Raw genomic sequence first — 17,375 nt, forward strand, 5'->3', positions numbered from 1 at the left:
CTGAGCATTGGAAGCACCACAGAGGATGCTGCAATTATTATTTAGAATGGAGCACGAGAAGCAAGGTGTGTGCGCTGAATGTTGGTGTTGCACAGGGCACTGCTGTATTATGAGACCCCCAAGTAAGTGCACATATCTTCCATACAGGAATTTTGTAACATGAGGTAGCCCTCAATGAGAGTTGTGCAAGAGAAGAATGGAAGAGTATTCTGCTCCATGCTTTCGAAAAGTACCTACAGCTCATGAAACAATCATTCCCCCACCTCCCCAGAGGTGCATCTGTAGAGAGCATTTGCTATCATTCATGTAGAGAAACTGCAGACCTGTGGCAACTCATTTCCTGGACAGGAGCTGTTGAAAATTAGTCCAAGACTCAAAACAGACAGAGGTGCCTGCCATTTCCATCTGAGTTGGTTGTCTCCTAATCCAAGGTGTTGCTTTCTTAGGGGTTTGCCTTGCACAGCTGCCTATACTTCCAGGAAGGGAGGGTAGCACTTGGACAGCAAAGAAATATGGTGGACTGGGCACTTCATGGTGACCCACATTAATCCCTTTGAAATTTTGTAAATTGTGTGGTGAAATGAACTGGCTGGTATACTGCTTGTGATTACTGCTTTAATCGTGTTGGGAAAGCTGGGTGCCCAATCAGTTTCTGAATGAAGGGGAGGGCTTTTCATTTAGTAACACACAGACATATTTCCAATACCCATGCAGTACTTGAGCACTGCATTATTATTTTAAAAAAAGGTGGCAACTTTATCAGTTATCGTAGTTCAGCATCCAATATCATCACTTCCTTTTGAAATATAGGACAGACATACTAGTTGTGGAACTTTATGATGCTTTTCTACTAGGCAAAGTTGTGCTGTAGCAGGTTACTGTGAGTCAAGTGACTTGTGCTTTTTTTTAAGGTCATTGGCTGTTTAAGATACTCACGTGCTTTTTTTGTAGTGACGTTAACTGGGACACTGGATGGTCCAGTCCCAGCTGTGTTGAAAGCCCTCACTGTGGCAAAATACATTGTATTGGCCCTGAGGCTGGTGATATTTTTCGCCGTGATGTTGCCATTGACTCTGACTTTGCCAGTTGCAGAATCCTTTGAGTCGTCCGTCCAGTACAAGACCTAAAGTTTAAAAGCAAGAGTTCATTGCTTTTCTCCAACTACAACCTTGATTGGAAAGAAGACAAGTAGACAAGTAATGCTTCAAGAGGGACAGCTGATTTTGTAATTGAAGCTGTCACGATGTAAAAGCAGGCATGAATATTTATAGCATTTCTTGCATCCTGAATACAAACCGGGGGGGGGGGGGAGCCCACACATAAACAAATTAGGACTCCTATGCTTATATAGCTATCCAAAGGGGAAACTTTGATAAGGTGAGTAATGCTTAAGAGCTTGTCGATCTATAATTAAACCATGAAGGAAAAAGGAATGAAATGAAAGAGGATTCCTAGAGAGATCTTAATTATTATGCCCATGTAGTTACAATTCAATAACTATTGACTTAGGCCTCCCTTTGAGCTCTAACAGTTGTTTGATGTGGAAGAGCATGTGCTTTCTGAACTAGAGCATCCACTCTATTTCTGAGGTTCAGCAGCAAATGTAGTTACAGTGGCACCATCCCCACACATGAGGATGTTTCAGCAGGCTTGGGAACATAGGAAGCTGCTTTATACTGAGTGAGACCCTGGCAGCAGCTCTCCAGGAGTACCTCCCAATCCTACCTGGAGATGCCAGGGATTGAACTTGGGACCTCTTGCATGCAGAACACATTCACTAGTATTGAGGCAAGACCCTTCTGGGCCCTTTTTTGTGCTAAGTCAAGGTTTGCAAAACTACAAACTATCTTTCCACAAACCCTGCAGAACAGGGGGGATGGGGATACAAGAGAGAGGGGAATCATTCAATGACTGCTACAACAACATTGGATGCAACCCATAGCTATTAAAAGCTATTAAAGAAAGGAATCTAAGAAAGAAAAGGGTTTATCTGGTTTGAGATAATAGAATGCACAGGCAGTGCAATTTTCTACCTCCCGTTGCCAATCTGTAAGCTTTCCTCCAGTGAATCATGGAATATTTACAGAGATTCTAATTGCACAGGGTGAGTTTGTCTAAAAAAAATATCCCAGAATCTTATTCAAAGTTGAAAGGAGACCAATCTGTCTGCAAATAACCACATGCAAGGCATTGGACTAGAGGATATGTATACAAAAGCAGGAGAGGTTGAGGTTGAAAAGCTGTGTTGCAAGAATGCTGATGCTCAGGAGGCAGGAAACCAGATAAACTATTAATAAAATAGCAGAGAAGATGGTGTGTTGGAACGAAGGAGTCAAATAGAATAATGGGATGAAACGATCTTGAAAATCAGGAAAATGGCAGTTAAACGTGGAGCTTGACTGGGAGGCTGGAAGCAGAGAGGGACTAGAAAGAATGGACATGAAATGTTGGCGTACAGCAAGTGAATGGAAAAGGTTACAGTAGAACCTAGGGAACTGTGGGGCAAAAAGAAAAAGGAACAGAAGGGTAAGGTAATATATATCTATATATGAATGAACCAGCTATATTTGACTACAAAAATCTAATATAAAGTGTCCCACCTCATAGCCAAGAACCCTTCCAGTATGTCTGTTCCACACAACAGGATTCCAAGAGACTTCTATTTCTGAGGCTGAGAAACTTTGTACAACGGTTCCAGTTGGTGCTATCTGTGGCTCTGGGAGAGCAATAGTGGCACAGAAAACACACATTTTAGAGACCACAATGTAATACCAAGTTGTTATAATGAAAAATAAACAGAAGGGATTATAAATCTGCAGGAAATCATGAAAAGACTGATCTCTCACAACTAAAGACTTCCTGTGGCAACCAACTTCTTATGATGTAGTGAATTTAGCTATTGAACCACCATGACATTCTTGCACAGCAATGCATCCATGCCACTGTCTATGATGTGATGTCAAACGCTTCACAATATGGATCGCATATCAGTTACACCAAAGTAAGAAGACCCAACAATGTCATAAATGGTAAGACATGGATGATTTTACTTACCGTCTTCTCCAGAGTACACAATATATATTGGGCTCAGCGTGCCTACTCCTTCATGATTGAAGACTCCCACTTTCACTTCAAAAGGGAATAAGGGTGTGATGCTTTCATTTCTATAGATGTATTTGGATGCCTCCACTGAGGCAACCGCTGCCTTTGTCCAGCTTGCAGAGCCCAGAGGCCGGAACATAATAATGTAGCCAAAACCTTCCCCGTATTGTAGTTCCTCAGGAACTGACTACAAGAGGCATAGAAATCAATCAATAACCACTTGCAAGCACTGTATATGCTGTTTTAATTGAATCTTCTCTCTATCGGTATATTTTAGCTGTATTGATTTGGTTGACTGTGCTTCCAAGAAGATAATAATGTTTGCTCCATCAGTCAATGTAATATTGAAAATAACAATAAAAATAAATCAATTGAGGCAATCAATTTAGAAACAAAAGACCTAATCAGCAGCATTAAAAGCATGCACTACATTTTAAAAATTAGACTCATTTCATTATCATCTTAGTTTGCTTTTGATTTTCCACCACCCTACACACACTTTGGAGTGCTGAGTTGCTAATTTTTAAAGAATTACAACAGAATGGAAGCAACTATTGCTATATAAGTGTGTACCAATGTGGTGAATGCAACTTTGGGCCTTGCTACATGAGGCACACTAGATCAGGCATCCCCAAATTGCGGCCCTCCAGATGTTTTGGCCTACAACTCCCATGATCCCTAGCTAACAGGACCAGTGGTCGGGGAAGATGGGAATTGTAGTCCAGAACATCTGGAGGGCCGAAGTTTGGGGATGCGTGCACTAGATTCATGAATGGACCTCCTGGTATTTCTATTTTACTAAAAGCTCACATGGGAATGCAGTCCAAATTGGCAGTTCTGGGAAAAGGGTTAATCATTTTCCCTTTGCCATTTCCCAGATCATAGTGCAGGAAGGTGACTTATAAGAGTCAGACCATTGAGTCCATCTACATGAGTATTTTCTACACTGACTGGTAGTGTATTTCCAGGATTTCAGACAAGGGTTTCTCCCAGTCCTACCTGAGATTCTGGGGTTTTGAATCTATTGCAGATACTAATATGAAGCACGAAGCAATTGAATGCATAAAAGTTGACTTCTTTTGGAATAAAAAATTTCCAGACCCATATGTATTATTCAAAGCTTTACTAATCAGAACTTCTTCAAAAAGCAGCTACAAAACAATCAAAGATACATGTACAAACCTATAAGAACCTATGCATATTCAAGGTTCTTATTCTTCAATTATGATCAGAGAAAAAAGAATCAAAGCTGTGTTTCTCTCATAGCTTGAATGAGGCTGCATCCAGCCTAAGGCCATGCAGCTCCTTGGGAGGATTCATTATCACAACCTTTATCTGACTGTGCCTGGGAACAAAGGGCCAAGCCAATTCCCTTCAAAATGGCAAATTTGCAATTGAATACCTGACTCACGTGATCTAAGGTTAAACACTCACCTAAAGGCTAGCAGAGAACATCATTAGTTAATTATCAGTTAGAGAGTTAGAGAGCCCTTTCTAGCTCAGTACACTCCAAGGGAATTTCCCAATGTTAAACACCTCAGTAATATACATATATAATGTGGCACAATTGTCCATTTCAGTGTGCAATTAAACAATTATACTTAACAGAACCTAGAACCAGCGGCAGATGTTCTACCACTGATTTATGACCCTTTCCCAGCTGCTCTTGGTCCTTCTGGATCTCCTGTGTCTTGTGTAGCCCCTAGATGTGCATGTAAGTTTAGTGTGTGTCACCAGAATATAACCAGTATTATTTTTTGTAGTTTCAAAATTCTGTAGTTTCAACATTGCCATATTTCTATCTGTAAGTATGGCCAATTTATTAATAAACTAAATGGACAAAATATGCAGTGGGACTATGTTGACATTATTTTCATGAGGGTGTCCTTTTCCTTATACATACTTTATGGAAAAAGAAACACTGGTGGAATATTGGAGCCATTAAGGCTGCATCTGTGCTCTTTAGTAAATTATCATACCCATAATCACCTTCAAAGGAACTACTGCTTCAAAGATAGAGGAAGATCATTAAAAGCCAACTAAGGCGGTGAATCCCAAAATAAATTAGAGGAACTAATCATCTTTAGGGTTCATATAAAGGTAAAGGAACCCTTGACCGTTAGGTCCAGTCGCGGATGGCTCTAGGGTTGCGGCACTCATCTGGCTTTATTGGCCAAGAGAGCTGGCTTACAGCTCCCGGGTCATGTGGTCAGCATGACTAAGCCGCTTCTGGCAAACCAGAGCAGTGCACGGAAACGACGTTTACCTTCCCGCCGGTTTATCTACTTGCACTTTGAGGTGCTTTCAAACTGCTAGGTGGGCAGGAGCTGGGTCCAAGCAAAGGGAGCTCACCCCATCGCGGGGTTTCGAACCACCGACCTTTTGATCAGCAAGCCCTAGGCTCTGTGGTTTAGACCACAGCGCCGAAGGTATGTTCATGGGGATCAATATACAATGATACAATAAAGCACTGAGATTGGATTATCACAGTAAGAAAGTACCAATACTATGCCATTGTGAAGTGGATATGGATGGAAGTAGCTAAATGCATAGATAGAATGTTTTTGTTTTGTTTTTAATTGCTTTTAGCATTCACTGCTTACCCTTGTTACAAGAAGTGGGTATACAGCAGTAATATTTATTTATTTACTGGACATACCAGAAAAGTAATCACACCTTTGTGGGTTTTTTTTTTTTTGCTGCTGTTCTTTGTTCAGACTTGCAATATATAGCTATGATTTATATTAGAGAGACAGGAAATGTGCATATCTACCATCTGCCTATCTACCTAATGTCTCATACTACTTGCTTGATTATTTAATTTTGGGGAGCTTCTCCTGTATTATTGAGTTTATCTAGGCTGGTTGATCAATTAATCCCAGTAAAGCAGAATTGTGGTGTTCTGTTTTGCAAAATAAAAACTCAAGTGTTAAAATCCAATTAATGTGCAGCATTTTTGAAACTTGTATGTGCTCTGAGTCACTTTTCTCTTCTAGCATAAAGCAGTTAGAGAAATATGATAAAAGAAATGCTGCAGTGTACTCTGGGAAATACACTTTTTAAAAACCCTTAATTTATCATGTGGCACAATTTTTCGGTATCCATATTCCTTTAAACCGAAAGGTGACAAAGTTACTGAATGCTAAAGAGAGAGTTTTATTTGTTATTTCTGGAAATCTTTCTGAAACCCCCAAAGTCCATCTTCCTGCCTAAGCTTTTTTCCCTTTCTCTCCCTAATAAGTCAAAATACTCTCTTTGTTCCCGGCCTCTTTTTCTGGAGTGATGCACAGAAAGCAACTGTCAGTTGTCAAGTCAATGGGAATAAAGGACTAGCACATTTTACATGTTCCCTGTCACATGCTGACAGAAAAACATTTTCTCCCAGAAAGCGGGGTGTAATGCAGCTGTTTGTTAAAAGAACACAGCTCAAACGCACTGGAACACAGCACTGGACTCTTGCCATGCCCATCTTTGTAAAGTAAATTCCAAGAGTGAGGACAGCATAAGTGAACTACGATCAGAAAAAGAAAGAGTTTGTCACTTTATTTGTGCCAATTTACACATTATTCTTTTTCTTTAACTTTGGGGGGGGGAATACTTGCAGAAAGAACCAGGGGTTAGGGCCACGCCAGAGCACCTGGGAGCATTTTGGGGTGAGGTTGCGCCTGTGGTAAGACCAATGCTCCCCCAGTCTGTTTACCCTTACTGACTTCTGCCGATGCCCAGTTGTCAGTGCTGCCCTGCCAGAGGTGTAGGTGCAACTAGTCGAACCAATGCCTAAGCAAACCACTCACATTCTGTAATCAATAAAGTTGTGGCCAAAACTATGCCAATAACCTTAAAGTAATATTGGTGTCAACTGTGTCTTTCTTTGGGAGGTCTTGGGGGGGGGGTCTTCACATACAACCCTGGGTTCTCGGTATGAGGAAGAAAAACATAACCTTATCCATTTTCCAATGCCACACATAATTTTATAAACCTGTTTTGTTTGGGGAAGGTTTCAATATCTGATGAATTATTGTATTTTAATCTTTGTTGGAAGCCACCTAGAGTGGCTGGGGAGGCCCAGCCAGATGGGTAGGGTACAAATAATAAATTATTATTATTATACTAGCTGACCCGGCCACGCGTTGCTGTGGTCCTTTCCTGTGATCCCCCCCACCCTGTCACGATCCATGACGTATCCTGCCCCTCCTCCCTCCACCCCGGCTCATCCCTGTGTTTCCGTAGGATACCCTTCCCTCTGTTGTCCCTGGGGAGTGTTGGCCCCTCCCCCCTGTATCTCCATACCTTGGCCCCCACCCTTCGAAAAGGAATTGTTAGGTTCTGGGTTCTATTTCCCAGCATGCATTTTTGTCTGAACCCTCTGTTGTTCCTGGGGAGTGTTGGTCCCTACCCCCGGTATCTTCCTACATTGGCCCCCGTCATTGGAGGAGTTGTCAGTTTCTGGGTTCTATTTCCCAGTATTTACTTTTGTCTGAGCCCTCTGTTGTCCCCTCACCCCTGTATCTCCATACATTGGCCCCTGCGAACGAATCATGAACATTTCTATATATTTAGATTAAGGATAGGGGATGATGATGTGCCCTGGGACCCAGATAACTACTTAAAGAATCCCAACCGGGGGGGAGGGGTCAAATAGTGAAGCCCCATAGCCCAGTAGCAACAGACAGGCCCAGACAGAAGGAGGGGGGTCATATGGGCCACTTGGGGCGGGCCTCCGAATCTAAAGGGGGCCTCGGTCAGCATATTCACAATCAGTAAAATGAGAAAAGTAGCAAAAGGGTTTAAAAAGGGCCACATTATCTACCTGGCCCGGGCAAGGGGAAGGTAGGGGATTGTAAATGGGGTGGGGGGTGGCCACTGCAAATATCTGAGGACTTAAACTGGGGAGAGAAAGTGAATGGTTTTTTTTAATAAAAAAAAACACAGAGGCTTACAATCAGTTGTTTCTCCTAAAATAAGACATACCCATAAAATAAGCCATAGCAGGATGTGTAAGCATTTGTGCAATATAAGCCATACCCCCAAAATAAGACATAGTTATAGGCGCAGTTCTGGAGGGCCCCAAGGAAGAGGCAAGGCTGGACGCATAATAAAAAATAAGACATCCCTTGAAAATAAGCCAATGTGGTGTTTTTTTTATAGGAATAATAAATATAAGACGGTGTCTTATTTTTGGAGAAACATGGTAAAGCCTAAGTTAAAAGGGGCACGACTGCCCTTACTTAAAATGGCCGCCGGAGCCTCGCATGTGACACAACGCCCACTAAATTATAAAGCAAAAACCCCTTGCTGTGCCCCCAAGTGCTCCTCCTCCCCCCACCTCCCACCCAGGGCTCCATTTGGGATAGTATTTAATGGGCTGGAAACCTGAGGCCTAGTATGTAAAATGGAGCCAAGGCCTCCTGTTTTACAGGATCTCATGGCAGAGGCGGGGTTTGTGGGTGTGTTGTGTTGTGGCTATTCCCTGTGAATGGCCTCATGTGTCCCGATCCATGATCTATTCAGTTTGTTCCCACCCCCCATGACCGGTGTGGTAGTGTTGCTAAATGGTAAAGTAAAAACCCCTTGGCATGCAGGGGCCTACATAAATCAAAGGCTGTGCTGTGGCCTGTGCCACCCCCCCCCCCGGCAGGCCCCGACCTCCACTTGGCAATGTTGGTTTTTTGGTGGGGGTTTTCTTTTGGGGGGGGAGGGTTAGTGGTGCTAAATGGTAAAGTAAAAACCCCTTGGCATGCAGGGGCCTACATAAATCGAAGGTCGTGCTGCAGTCTGTGCCACCCCCCCCCCGGCAGGCCCCAACCTCCACTTGGCAATGTTGGTTTGGAGGGGGTTGGGGGGGAGGGTTAGTGGTGCTAAATGGTAAAGTAAAAACTCCTTGGCATGCAGGGGCCTACATAAATCGAAGGTCGTGCTGCAGTCTGTGCCCCCCCCCCCGGCAGGCCCCGACCTCCACTTGGCAATGTTGGGTTTTTGGTGGTTTTTTGGGGGGAGGGGAGGGTTAGTGGTGCTAAATGGTAAAGTAAAAACCCCTTGCCATGCCCCCAAGTGTGTTGTTGTGGGTTCCCCCCCCCCCCGGGCCTGTCAGGGGCCTACATTAAACAAAGGCCTAATGGCCGCCTTGGGGAATTTCAAGTTGCTTGGTTGATGATGATGTCATTTGGTTTGTGGGTGTGGCTTAGATTTCACAGGAAGGGAGGGGTGGAGGAGGGTACTACACCACTTGAGGGCGCTGTTTGACTTGGTGGAAAAGCAGGTCTGCACCTGGGCAGGTGTGCGATTTGAGGGATTTTTGCCCCCAACAACGCTCTAGGAGTGGCCTGGATTGTTGTTTCAAAATTTCAGGACGATTGGTCAAGCGGTTACGCTTGGAATTTCACGATTTTTACATTTATATATATATAGATAAGGAACACTATTCTGCTCAATATGGAATGGCGTTACTCACTGTATAATGGCAACCACTATCTTTTTTTGTATAATTGTGTATTATCCACAATTGTCGTAACCCACCCTGGGTAAGAAAGGGAAGGTGAGAAATCCTATAAATAAATAAAAGACATGCATGCATAGTCAGACCAGCTTTGGTCCAAATGAACAGTAATTCATGTACCTTGTAATGCTTTAAGTGAAACTTGCTTAAGGGGAGAGCCCATATCCTATGTATAGCCTGTGACAATTCCCATTTGAACATTAAAAGGATATCCACCTATGGACTGCAGAAGTGATTGTGCATTTGGTTTGGGAACTTCTCCAGTTACCTCCAAAGCCACTCTTAGTTGGAACTACGTCTCAGTAATTTCAGCTGAACTTATTTCCCTTCAGCATGAATTATCCTTTGGGTATTTGATTTTGCCTTCTAAACATACACTGAGTGGAATTTGATACTGAAAGGCCATGTCTCCTTTTATGCATGACAGGGAAGGCTTTGGCAGCATAATATCCCAAATGGGAGAAAACAACAGCAAGAGACGTGCAAACAAATCTGTGTGGAATGTTTAATGTGCAAAATACCCAAACAGATTAGAGTGTTAAGCTGCCTTCTGCATAATGATGATAAGAGGGCTACAGATGACTTCTATACATCTTTATAACATGCTGCTCACAGTTTACTTCTCTAAATTGCTACCAGTGGTGCAACCAACCGCTTTTGCTACACCTATATTGTAATCTCCCTTCTTTATATTGAAGAGCTGAGGCTGGTTTACAAATTACCTCCCATGTTATGACGAGCTCGGACCGGCTTCCTCCACCTCCACTCACATTTGCTGGTGCCGCTGTAGGAACTAAGAGGGTAAAGCAAAAGCAAAAACATCACAAATTTGCGAAATTAAAAAGGCATTCGTAATTTTGTAAATCCTTCTTTGAATGACCATATGAAAAGAGAAATCAATACAGTACATGAGATCCAAAGTCCATAGCGAGGTTTATCATCATGGTTGGCAATGGTTCTATTGCTCTCTGGACCAATGCAGATAAGTTCAGAAACTGATCATGGCTGAACTACAGATAAGTTCTCAACTGGGCTATGGGTTCCCTCCACATTTGGGGAGTGGATTCTATAGGGATAAAACTAATGTGCCTGTATAGATCATCTCATTATAGTGGATCTTGAGATAAGCTGGTAGTGGCTTAGATATGTGCGATGCAACAGGAACGATCTACATGGTAAGCCACTAAGTACTTTAAATTAGTAGTAGGCTGACCATAATAGACTCAACTAGCAATCAACACAGGATCATTGACTTCTTGTTTTGTTATTTTATTTTCAGATATGCCATATTCATGAAAACAACACATTGTTTTGGGAATGGGGGGGGCAGCCATTATCCTTTTCCGTTGCTGCCATTCACTTCAAATGATTTGTGTTAGATCTGCAAAAGTTTAAGAGGGGAAAGGAAATGGGGTGGTTAACTAAATGAAGAATTAAAAAGAGACTTTCAAGCCAAGCTCAACTAACATTCCACTGTTCCATGAACCAGTTAATGCTCAATTAGTGCTTGTGTTAAATGAGTTCAGTATTTACTGTATTTGCATGGGAAAGAAATTTATACTACTGCTCAACAAAGCCTCAACTGGGTCATAGTTGAGAAGCAGATGAAAATTTACGGTTAACTGCATCGGCAGAAGCGCAATTAATTCTCAGCTCCATTTTAATGAAATGAGCAGTGGCTCATTTGCCTCCAGGAATCTACAAATGCTCGATCGAGTTTTAGCTGGCAATGTCGACCTTATAAGACAGACTTTCTCATTCACCCTTTCATTGCTCTTTATTTGCCACACCTGTTACTCTGAGGATGGTTTTAATTAGTAATTTAGAATCTTAGCAGCCAGATGCACAACTGAAACATTTCCCTTTTGCCTATGGAGCATCTGAGTAGTGAAGTGAGTAGAGTTTATCCAAATCTGCAGGACTCTTTGGTTCAATACTTTAACCTGTACACAACACCAGAGCCTCTGTTCTATTTCTGTAGCGTCTACTCTACAGATTTTGACAGTCCTAATGAGGGGATATCGAAGCCACATGAAGCTGTCTATGAAAGGTCAAAGTTTAAAGGAACTTTGTAAACCCTATCGTTTTGGATTCTACAGTGTATAAAATAGTCTGTGCAGCATAATATGGAACATACTTTCCTTATCCATTCATCATACAGTGATAGAATTATGCTTTCCCAGTACTTAGCAATAAAAAACTCTGTGCATCATTAAAAAAGGGATGAACTGCCTTCTGACTTCTGCATTTAATGGGGCTTACTCCCAGGACTGATGCCTAAGGAAGTAAAAGTTAATTGGCAGGAAGGGGTGTTGCATCCAGCCATTCTTCCTTCACACCTGGACTCTTGGGAAACAGTTGGGAACCCCTTCAGAATAAGAGATCTGAGGGAGGAGAGCCTATTGTTAAACCCCCTTCCATTGTTCCTGTACACCACCCTCCCGCAAAAAGAAACAACAACAACAAAAACCCACTCACAATATTTTGAATTGCAAGCCAATTTTTAGCTGATAACAGGGATACACAAATACACAACAATGTAACATTTGAATAACGATCTCCAGTAGAGGTGAGCCATTATGCCTTACTTTTGAAATGAACAGAGTTACATTTTTAAAGGTTCTTAAGGAAATCAGCCCTGAGTGCTCCCTGGAAGGACAGATCGTGAAGCTGAGGCTCCAATACTTTGGCCACCTCATGAGAAGAGAAGAATCCTTGGAAAAGACCCTGATGTTGGGAAAGATTGAGGGCACTAGGAGAAGGGGACGTCAGAGGACAAGATGGTTGGACAGTGTTCTCGAAGCTACGAACATGAGTTTGACCAAACTGCGGGAGGCAGTGCAAGACAGGAGTGCCTGGCGTGCTATGGTCCATGGGGTCACGAAGAGTCGGACACGACTAAACGACTAAACAACAACAACATTTTTTAAGGAGTTTCTCAACCCATCAAGACAATTTCAGGAAACCTACTGGATGCTTTAGTTCTTAGTAGCTCAGATGGTGTGCTTGGCTCTCCAATCCCAATACTATTGCCAGCCACAACACGAAATTCATATTCAACCCAAGGGTTCAGATCAACCACTGTTGCCGTGTGGGTCCTTCCATTAATAACTTCAGGAACTAAACATAAAAGCGAAAAACGATTAGCGATGGAAGAATGTGAAACTATAGCATAGAATGGTAAGTCATAAATGTGGCTGTATACCTGTCGAAGCTGCTTGCCACCCAACTGAAAAGGGGGTCCTTATCTGAATAGTGTATATTTGGACTGGACTATTATTATCTGTTCCTTGTCTCCAGTTTAGCACTGCCGTTGTACTGGAAACATGTTCAATGTTAACATCTTTGGGAGGACCTGGAGTGCCTTATTTAAAAAGGAAGAAAATGCACATTTACTTTAGCAGAATACTTAGAAATGGTGCGGCTCTTTAGGGCTCTGTTGTGCATTTGATATTCTCTACTAGATTGATTAGAGATATTTTTAGAAATCAAACCCCTGGTTCAACCCCCTGCTCTAAGGCCATATGGCTTAAAGCATAACACAAATGTCTGTCAAGCCATTCCTCCTAGATTACCACCTAAACTAAACTTCACTTTCTTAATAATCCAGAATAGTTCTCTGCCATCTTTGCCATCTCTGGCCCCAAAGGCCACCAACTCCCAAACCCAAACAAGTCTGAAGTCAACCTATAAAGCACATATACTAGGCAAACACCACCCCTTACAATGCTATTCTCTGAGCAGATCCACTGGAATTAATGGGCCTAAGTTCATCATATCCATTAATATGAATGGGTCTTCTCTGAGTAAAACTTTGTTGAATACCACCCTGTATTTCTAACCTGCCCTTCATCACCCGATCTCATGATGGGATGCACAGAAGACTATATGCCAGTTCCTGCTAAATTAAAAAACAAAACACCTGAATCCAATTATAAGAAATGAAAAAAGCAGGAAAATATTCAAATCACAACCACCAAGCTTTAAAAGCACAGTGTGGTTTTTTACACTTCTAATAATAATAAGATTAACTAAAATCGAGTATTCTACAGATGCCTGGGAAAACTAATACATTTTTAAAGCGGCCACTGAAATGAAGAAAGTGTGAGATCCAAACATACCTTAGAGGTATATATTTGTTTATGATATAGGATGCACAAACTAAGCATTCTCCTCTAACAAGATTATTGAGCAAATAATGGATTCGGTTTAACAGCTATGATATGCTATAGACATATATATACTAGATTTTTAGAGAGTAAAAAAAGTGTGAGGAAGAAATAATGTCTGCCGGCGTTTGCATTGGAGTTGCTTAGATGCCCACTGGACAAATTTTACTCTGTTGGGAATATATGGTGGTAAGAAACATATCTGAGCTATAGATCATGAGTTGTTTACATTTCATTCACCCTCTTCTCTGATGCTGATGCATACCATATTATTCTCCGTGTTACAGTTAGCTGGCGTTTTATAGATAATAGACTTACCCCTTACAATAATTTCTGCCGTTTCAGATAGGTTGTCCATAGCTGTTTGTACTGTGCATCTGTATTTCCCAGAATGATTTAACTGAATGTTTCTTATCATAAGGTCCCCTACTGATTCCTTGAGATAAGAAGAGGAGAAATAGACAACTAAATGCATTTTCTATAGTGGATATTTCTGTAATTTGTAAAGCATTAATAAAATATGTAGTTTTAAAGTCCAAGCATATACTGCTATCATCTGTTTATTTCATTTACATGCCTTTAATGTAATTTCACAAATAAAGCAAGCATTGAAAGCAAAAATAAATAGTTGCGTCCATATAAAGCAATAACACTTCTGGGTGGGAGGATACCAGAACTGGGAGACTTCATGAGTGCTACTATCAAATATCAAAGAAATAAACAACTATACGACATTTAGAAGACATCTGAAGGCAGCCCTGTTTAGGGAAGTTTTTAACCTTCTGTTGGAAGTCGAATTATTATTATTATTATTATTATTATTATTATTATTATTATTATTATTATCAGACAGAGTGAGGCAGCCACCCCGGGCAGTTGATGCTGTGGTAGTGAGTGACAGTGAGGCACCGGAACACAAAATTTTTGTGCCACCAAGCCTACCCTATGCCCTGTTAAGTAGCCTGCTTTTCTCAGGTGTGGTGACGACAGTTGTCAGATCACTAGTGTTGAATATTCAACTCCACATTCAGTTGCCATCCACACATCAAATTGCTGGTGTGTGTCTGTGTCCTTGTCTTTTTCCCCAGACAGCAGCTTAATTTTGGTCACCCGAGTCTTTTAACCATCAGGAAAAAATGCCATACAGAGCTGCATGCCCATCGAAATATGTAAGGTGCATTTTTGTGACCCAGTGTCAGGAGTATGGGCAGGAGTCAGGCTCTGGGGCCTGTAGTGCTTTGCAGGACTGGGGCATGCCTCAACTTGTGCTGGAGAAGCAAGGCGTGGCCACACAGGTGAAGTCCTCAGCTTGTGCTGGAGAGGCAAGGAGTAATCACCCAGGTGAGGCCACTTGAGATCTCACTGCACCTGGTGGCAGGAGCTGGGAGGGATAAAAGCCCAGCATTTCCCTTCAGCTCTTTGCCACAGCAATGCTATCCCTGCCTGGTTGCATCTGGCCTCCTGTTCCTTGGACCCTTGCCTTGTTGCTGCCGTGCTTCTTGGACCCCTGCCTCGCCTTCGCCTAGCTCCTGCCCCGTGGACCTTTGCCTTGCTTCTTGTTCCTGGATCCTTCGCCTTGCTCCTTGCTCCTTGGACCATTGCTTCACCTTCGCCTTGCTCTTGCCCTGTGGACCTTCACCTTGCTTCTTGTTCCTGGATCCTTCGCCTTGCTTCTTGTTCCTGGACCCTCGCTTTGCCTTCGCCTTGCATCGTGCCCCGTGGACCTTCGCCTCTGCCTTCGACCCTGCTTCTTCAGCACCATCTTGCCTCTGGTCCTGACGCCCGCCGACCGGACCGTGACACCCAGTATATGAAGATTTCCAGTAGAACAAGTCTTTATCACTCGTACTTGAAAGGACATGTTCCATTTCTTATAGTGGGTCAGGAAATATAGCTTGGACTCATCCTCAGCTGTAGGAAAGACATTTCCAGATACCCAGGTTGTTAACCCTTTTAGGGATTGTTGTTAGTTGGAGCTACCGTGCTTGGAGCCTTCTGATTTGGATGTACAGTGGTACCAGGTTAAGTACTTAATTGGTTCTGGAAGTCCATGCTTAACCTGAAGCGTACTTAACCTGAAACGAACTTTCCCATTGAAAGTAATGGAAAGTGGATTAATCTGTTCCAGACGGGTCCGTGGAGTACTTAAATTGAAAGTACTCAACCTGAAGTGTACTTAACCCGAGGTATGACTGTATATCCTAGTGGCTATTTCTTACTGTTTTAATATTTGGCCTTAACTGTAGACTTTGAGGAGCCTTACGCTGACAAATCATGTCCAATAGGGACCAAGGGACTGAGAGAAAAGCATCTATAGCCATTGCAGGAACAGCACAGCACAAGTTGGTACTGACACACTGCAAATTTATTACCAACTATTCAGCAATGGACATAAATGTGCAGATTTAGATTTATCATCTTTTTAAACATACAGACAAAAACAAAATGACAACACTAACCACAAATTAAACAGACATAGCTTTATGATTTCCCGATGCATATTACAAAAATATGTCATTTAGGGCAAGGGGACCCATGTGATTTATGACACACACACACACACACACACACACACACACACACACACACTGATTATATGAAGAAGAGTCTGTAAAACTTACTCCTCCGGCTCTTTCAAAATGACTCATTCTTCTTTTAAAATCTATAACATCTCCATTGAATGACCATGAAAACGCAACCTTGATAGATGGATCTTTGGATACCTGACAAGGCAGGACTACACTTTCTCCAACTGTAACATCCATATTGGAAGGTGGAGTAGTAATGATAGTCCTCTCTGTTGAAGGCAGAACAAGTCACTCTTGGTTGCATCAGTAGTTTACAAAAATTCACTTACTTCAGAAAGAACTACCAAGATCCCAAAGGACTTGTGTTTACCCTCAAAAGCATCAGTTGAAAGAAGAAAAAAAAACCTTTCAAGTAATTTAGATTACACTCCCGGCCACTTAATTAACGAAAATTATAGTTTGCTTAAGGGACAAGGGAATGAGTTAGAGCTTTGATTCCCGAACCCCTCCATTCTCATTGGTATGATTGTCAGATAAATTAGAGATAACAACTTCCCTGTTATAAGCAGTTTAGGCAAAAACAGCTTTTGTTGATGAAAGCATTATACAATCATGAGGATCATATGCATACAAAAAACAACAACATCAAGCTTAGTCAAGATGATAAATACTGTATGAATTAAGTACTGGTAGCTAGTAGGGAGAAAGAGGTGTGAAACGAAGATATAAGGGATGTATTATTTATGATTAAAAATAACGTTAAGGTCTTTAGAAAAATGGAAAAAGTAAGCAGCAGACTCCACTGTTCCTAACTTGTAGAAAGTATGAAATGATTTGTCAGAAAATATCCAAATATAATATATCCTGCATGTGTTTGGGGTACAGGCTAAAAAGTGCAGTGCTTTTCTCTCCAAATCTGTCATTCTGTGTGCTTTCATCGGTATTTTGTAGGAAGGATTGAAGCACCTAGTGAAATTTTAGGTTAGTGCATTTCAAATGGATCAAAGGGCTCTGAAAACTTAGTGCAAAACATCCACACACACACACACAGGGTGGGAAAGGGGTGGGGCAAAGTATTGA

At 42.0% G+C, this 17,375-nt stretch overlaps 1 protein-coding gene across 1 annotated transcript in view; it reads right to left on the minus strand.

Moving 5' to 3' along the window:
• Positions 1-17,375, minus strand: part of LOC118081605 (contactin-6) — a 122,189-nt gene that overhangs the window by 10,445 nt on the left and 94,369 nt on the right. The window contains exons 10-17 of the mRNA XM_035108102.3: positions 16,389-16,564; positions 14,086-14,203; positions 12,804-12,962; positions 12,569-12,718; positions 10,321-10,391; positions 3,055-3,289; positions 2,601-2,716; positions 937-1,123 (exon numbers count right to left, since the gene is read on the minus strand). Coding sequence (XP_034963993.3) covers positions 937-1,123; positions 2,601-2,716; positions 3,055-3,289; positions 10,321-10,391; positions 12,569-12,718; positions 12,804-12,962; positions 14,086-14,203; positions 16,389-16,564 — 1,212 coding nt within the window. The remainder of the gene's footprint in view (positions 1-936; positions 1,124-2,600; positions 2,717-3,054; positions 3,290-10,320; positions 10,392-12,568; positions 12,719-12,803; positions 12,963-14,085; positions 14,204-16,388; positions 16,565-17,375) is intronic.

Source organism: Zootoca vivipara, chromosome 2, assembly GCF_965207765.1.
Source record: "Zootoca vivipara chromosome 2, rZooViv2.hap1.1, whole genome shotgun sequence".
Lineage (NCBI taxonomy): Eukaryota > Metazoa > Chordata > Lepidosauria > Squamata > Lacertidae > Zootoca > Zootoca vivipara.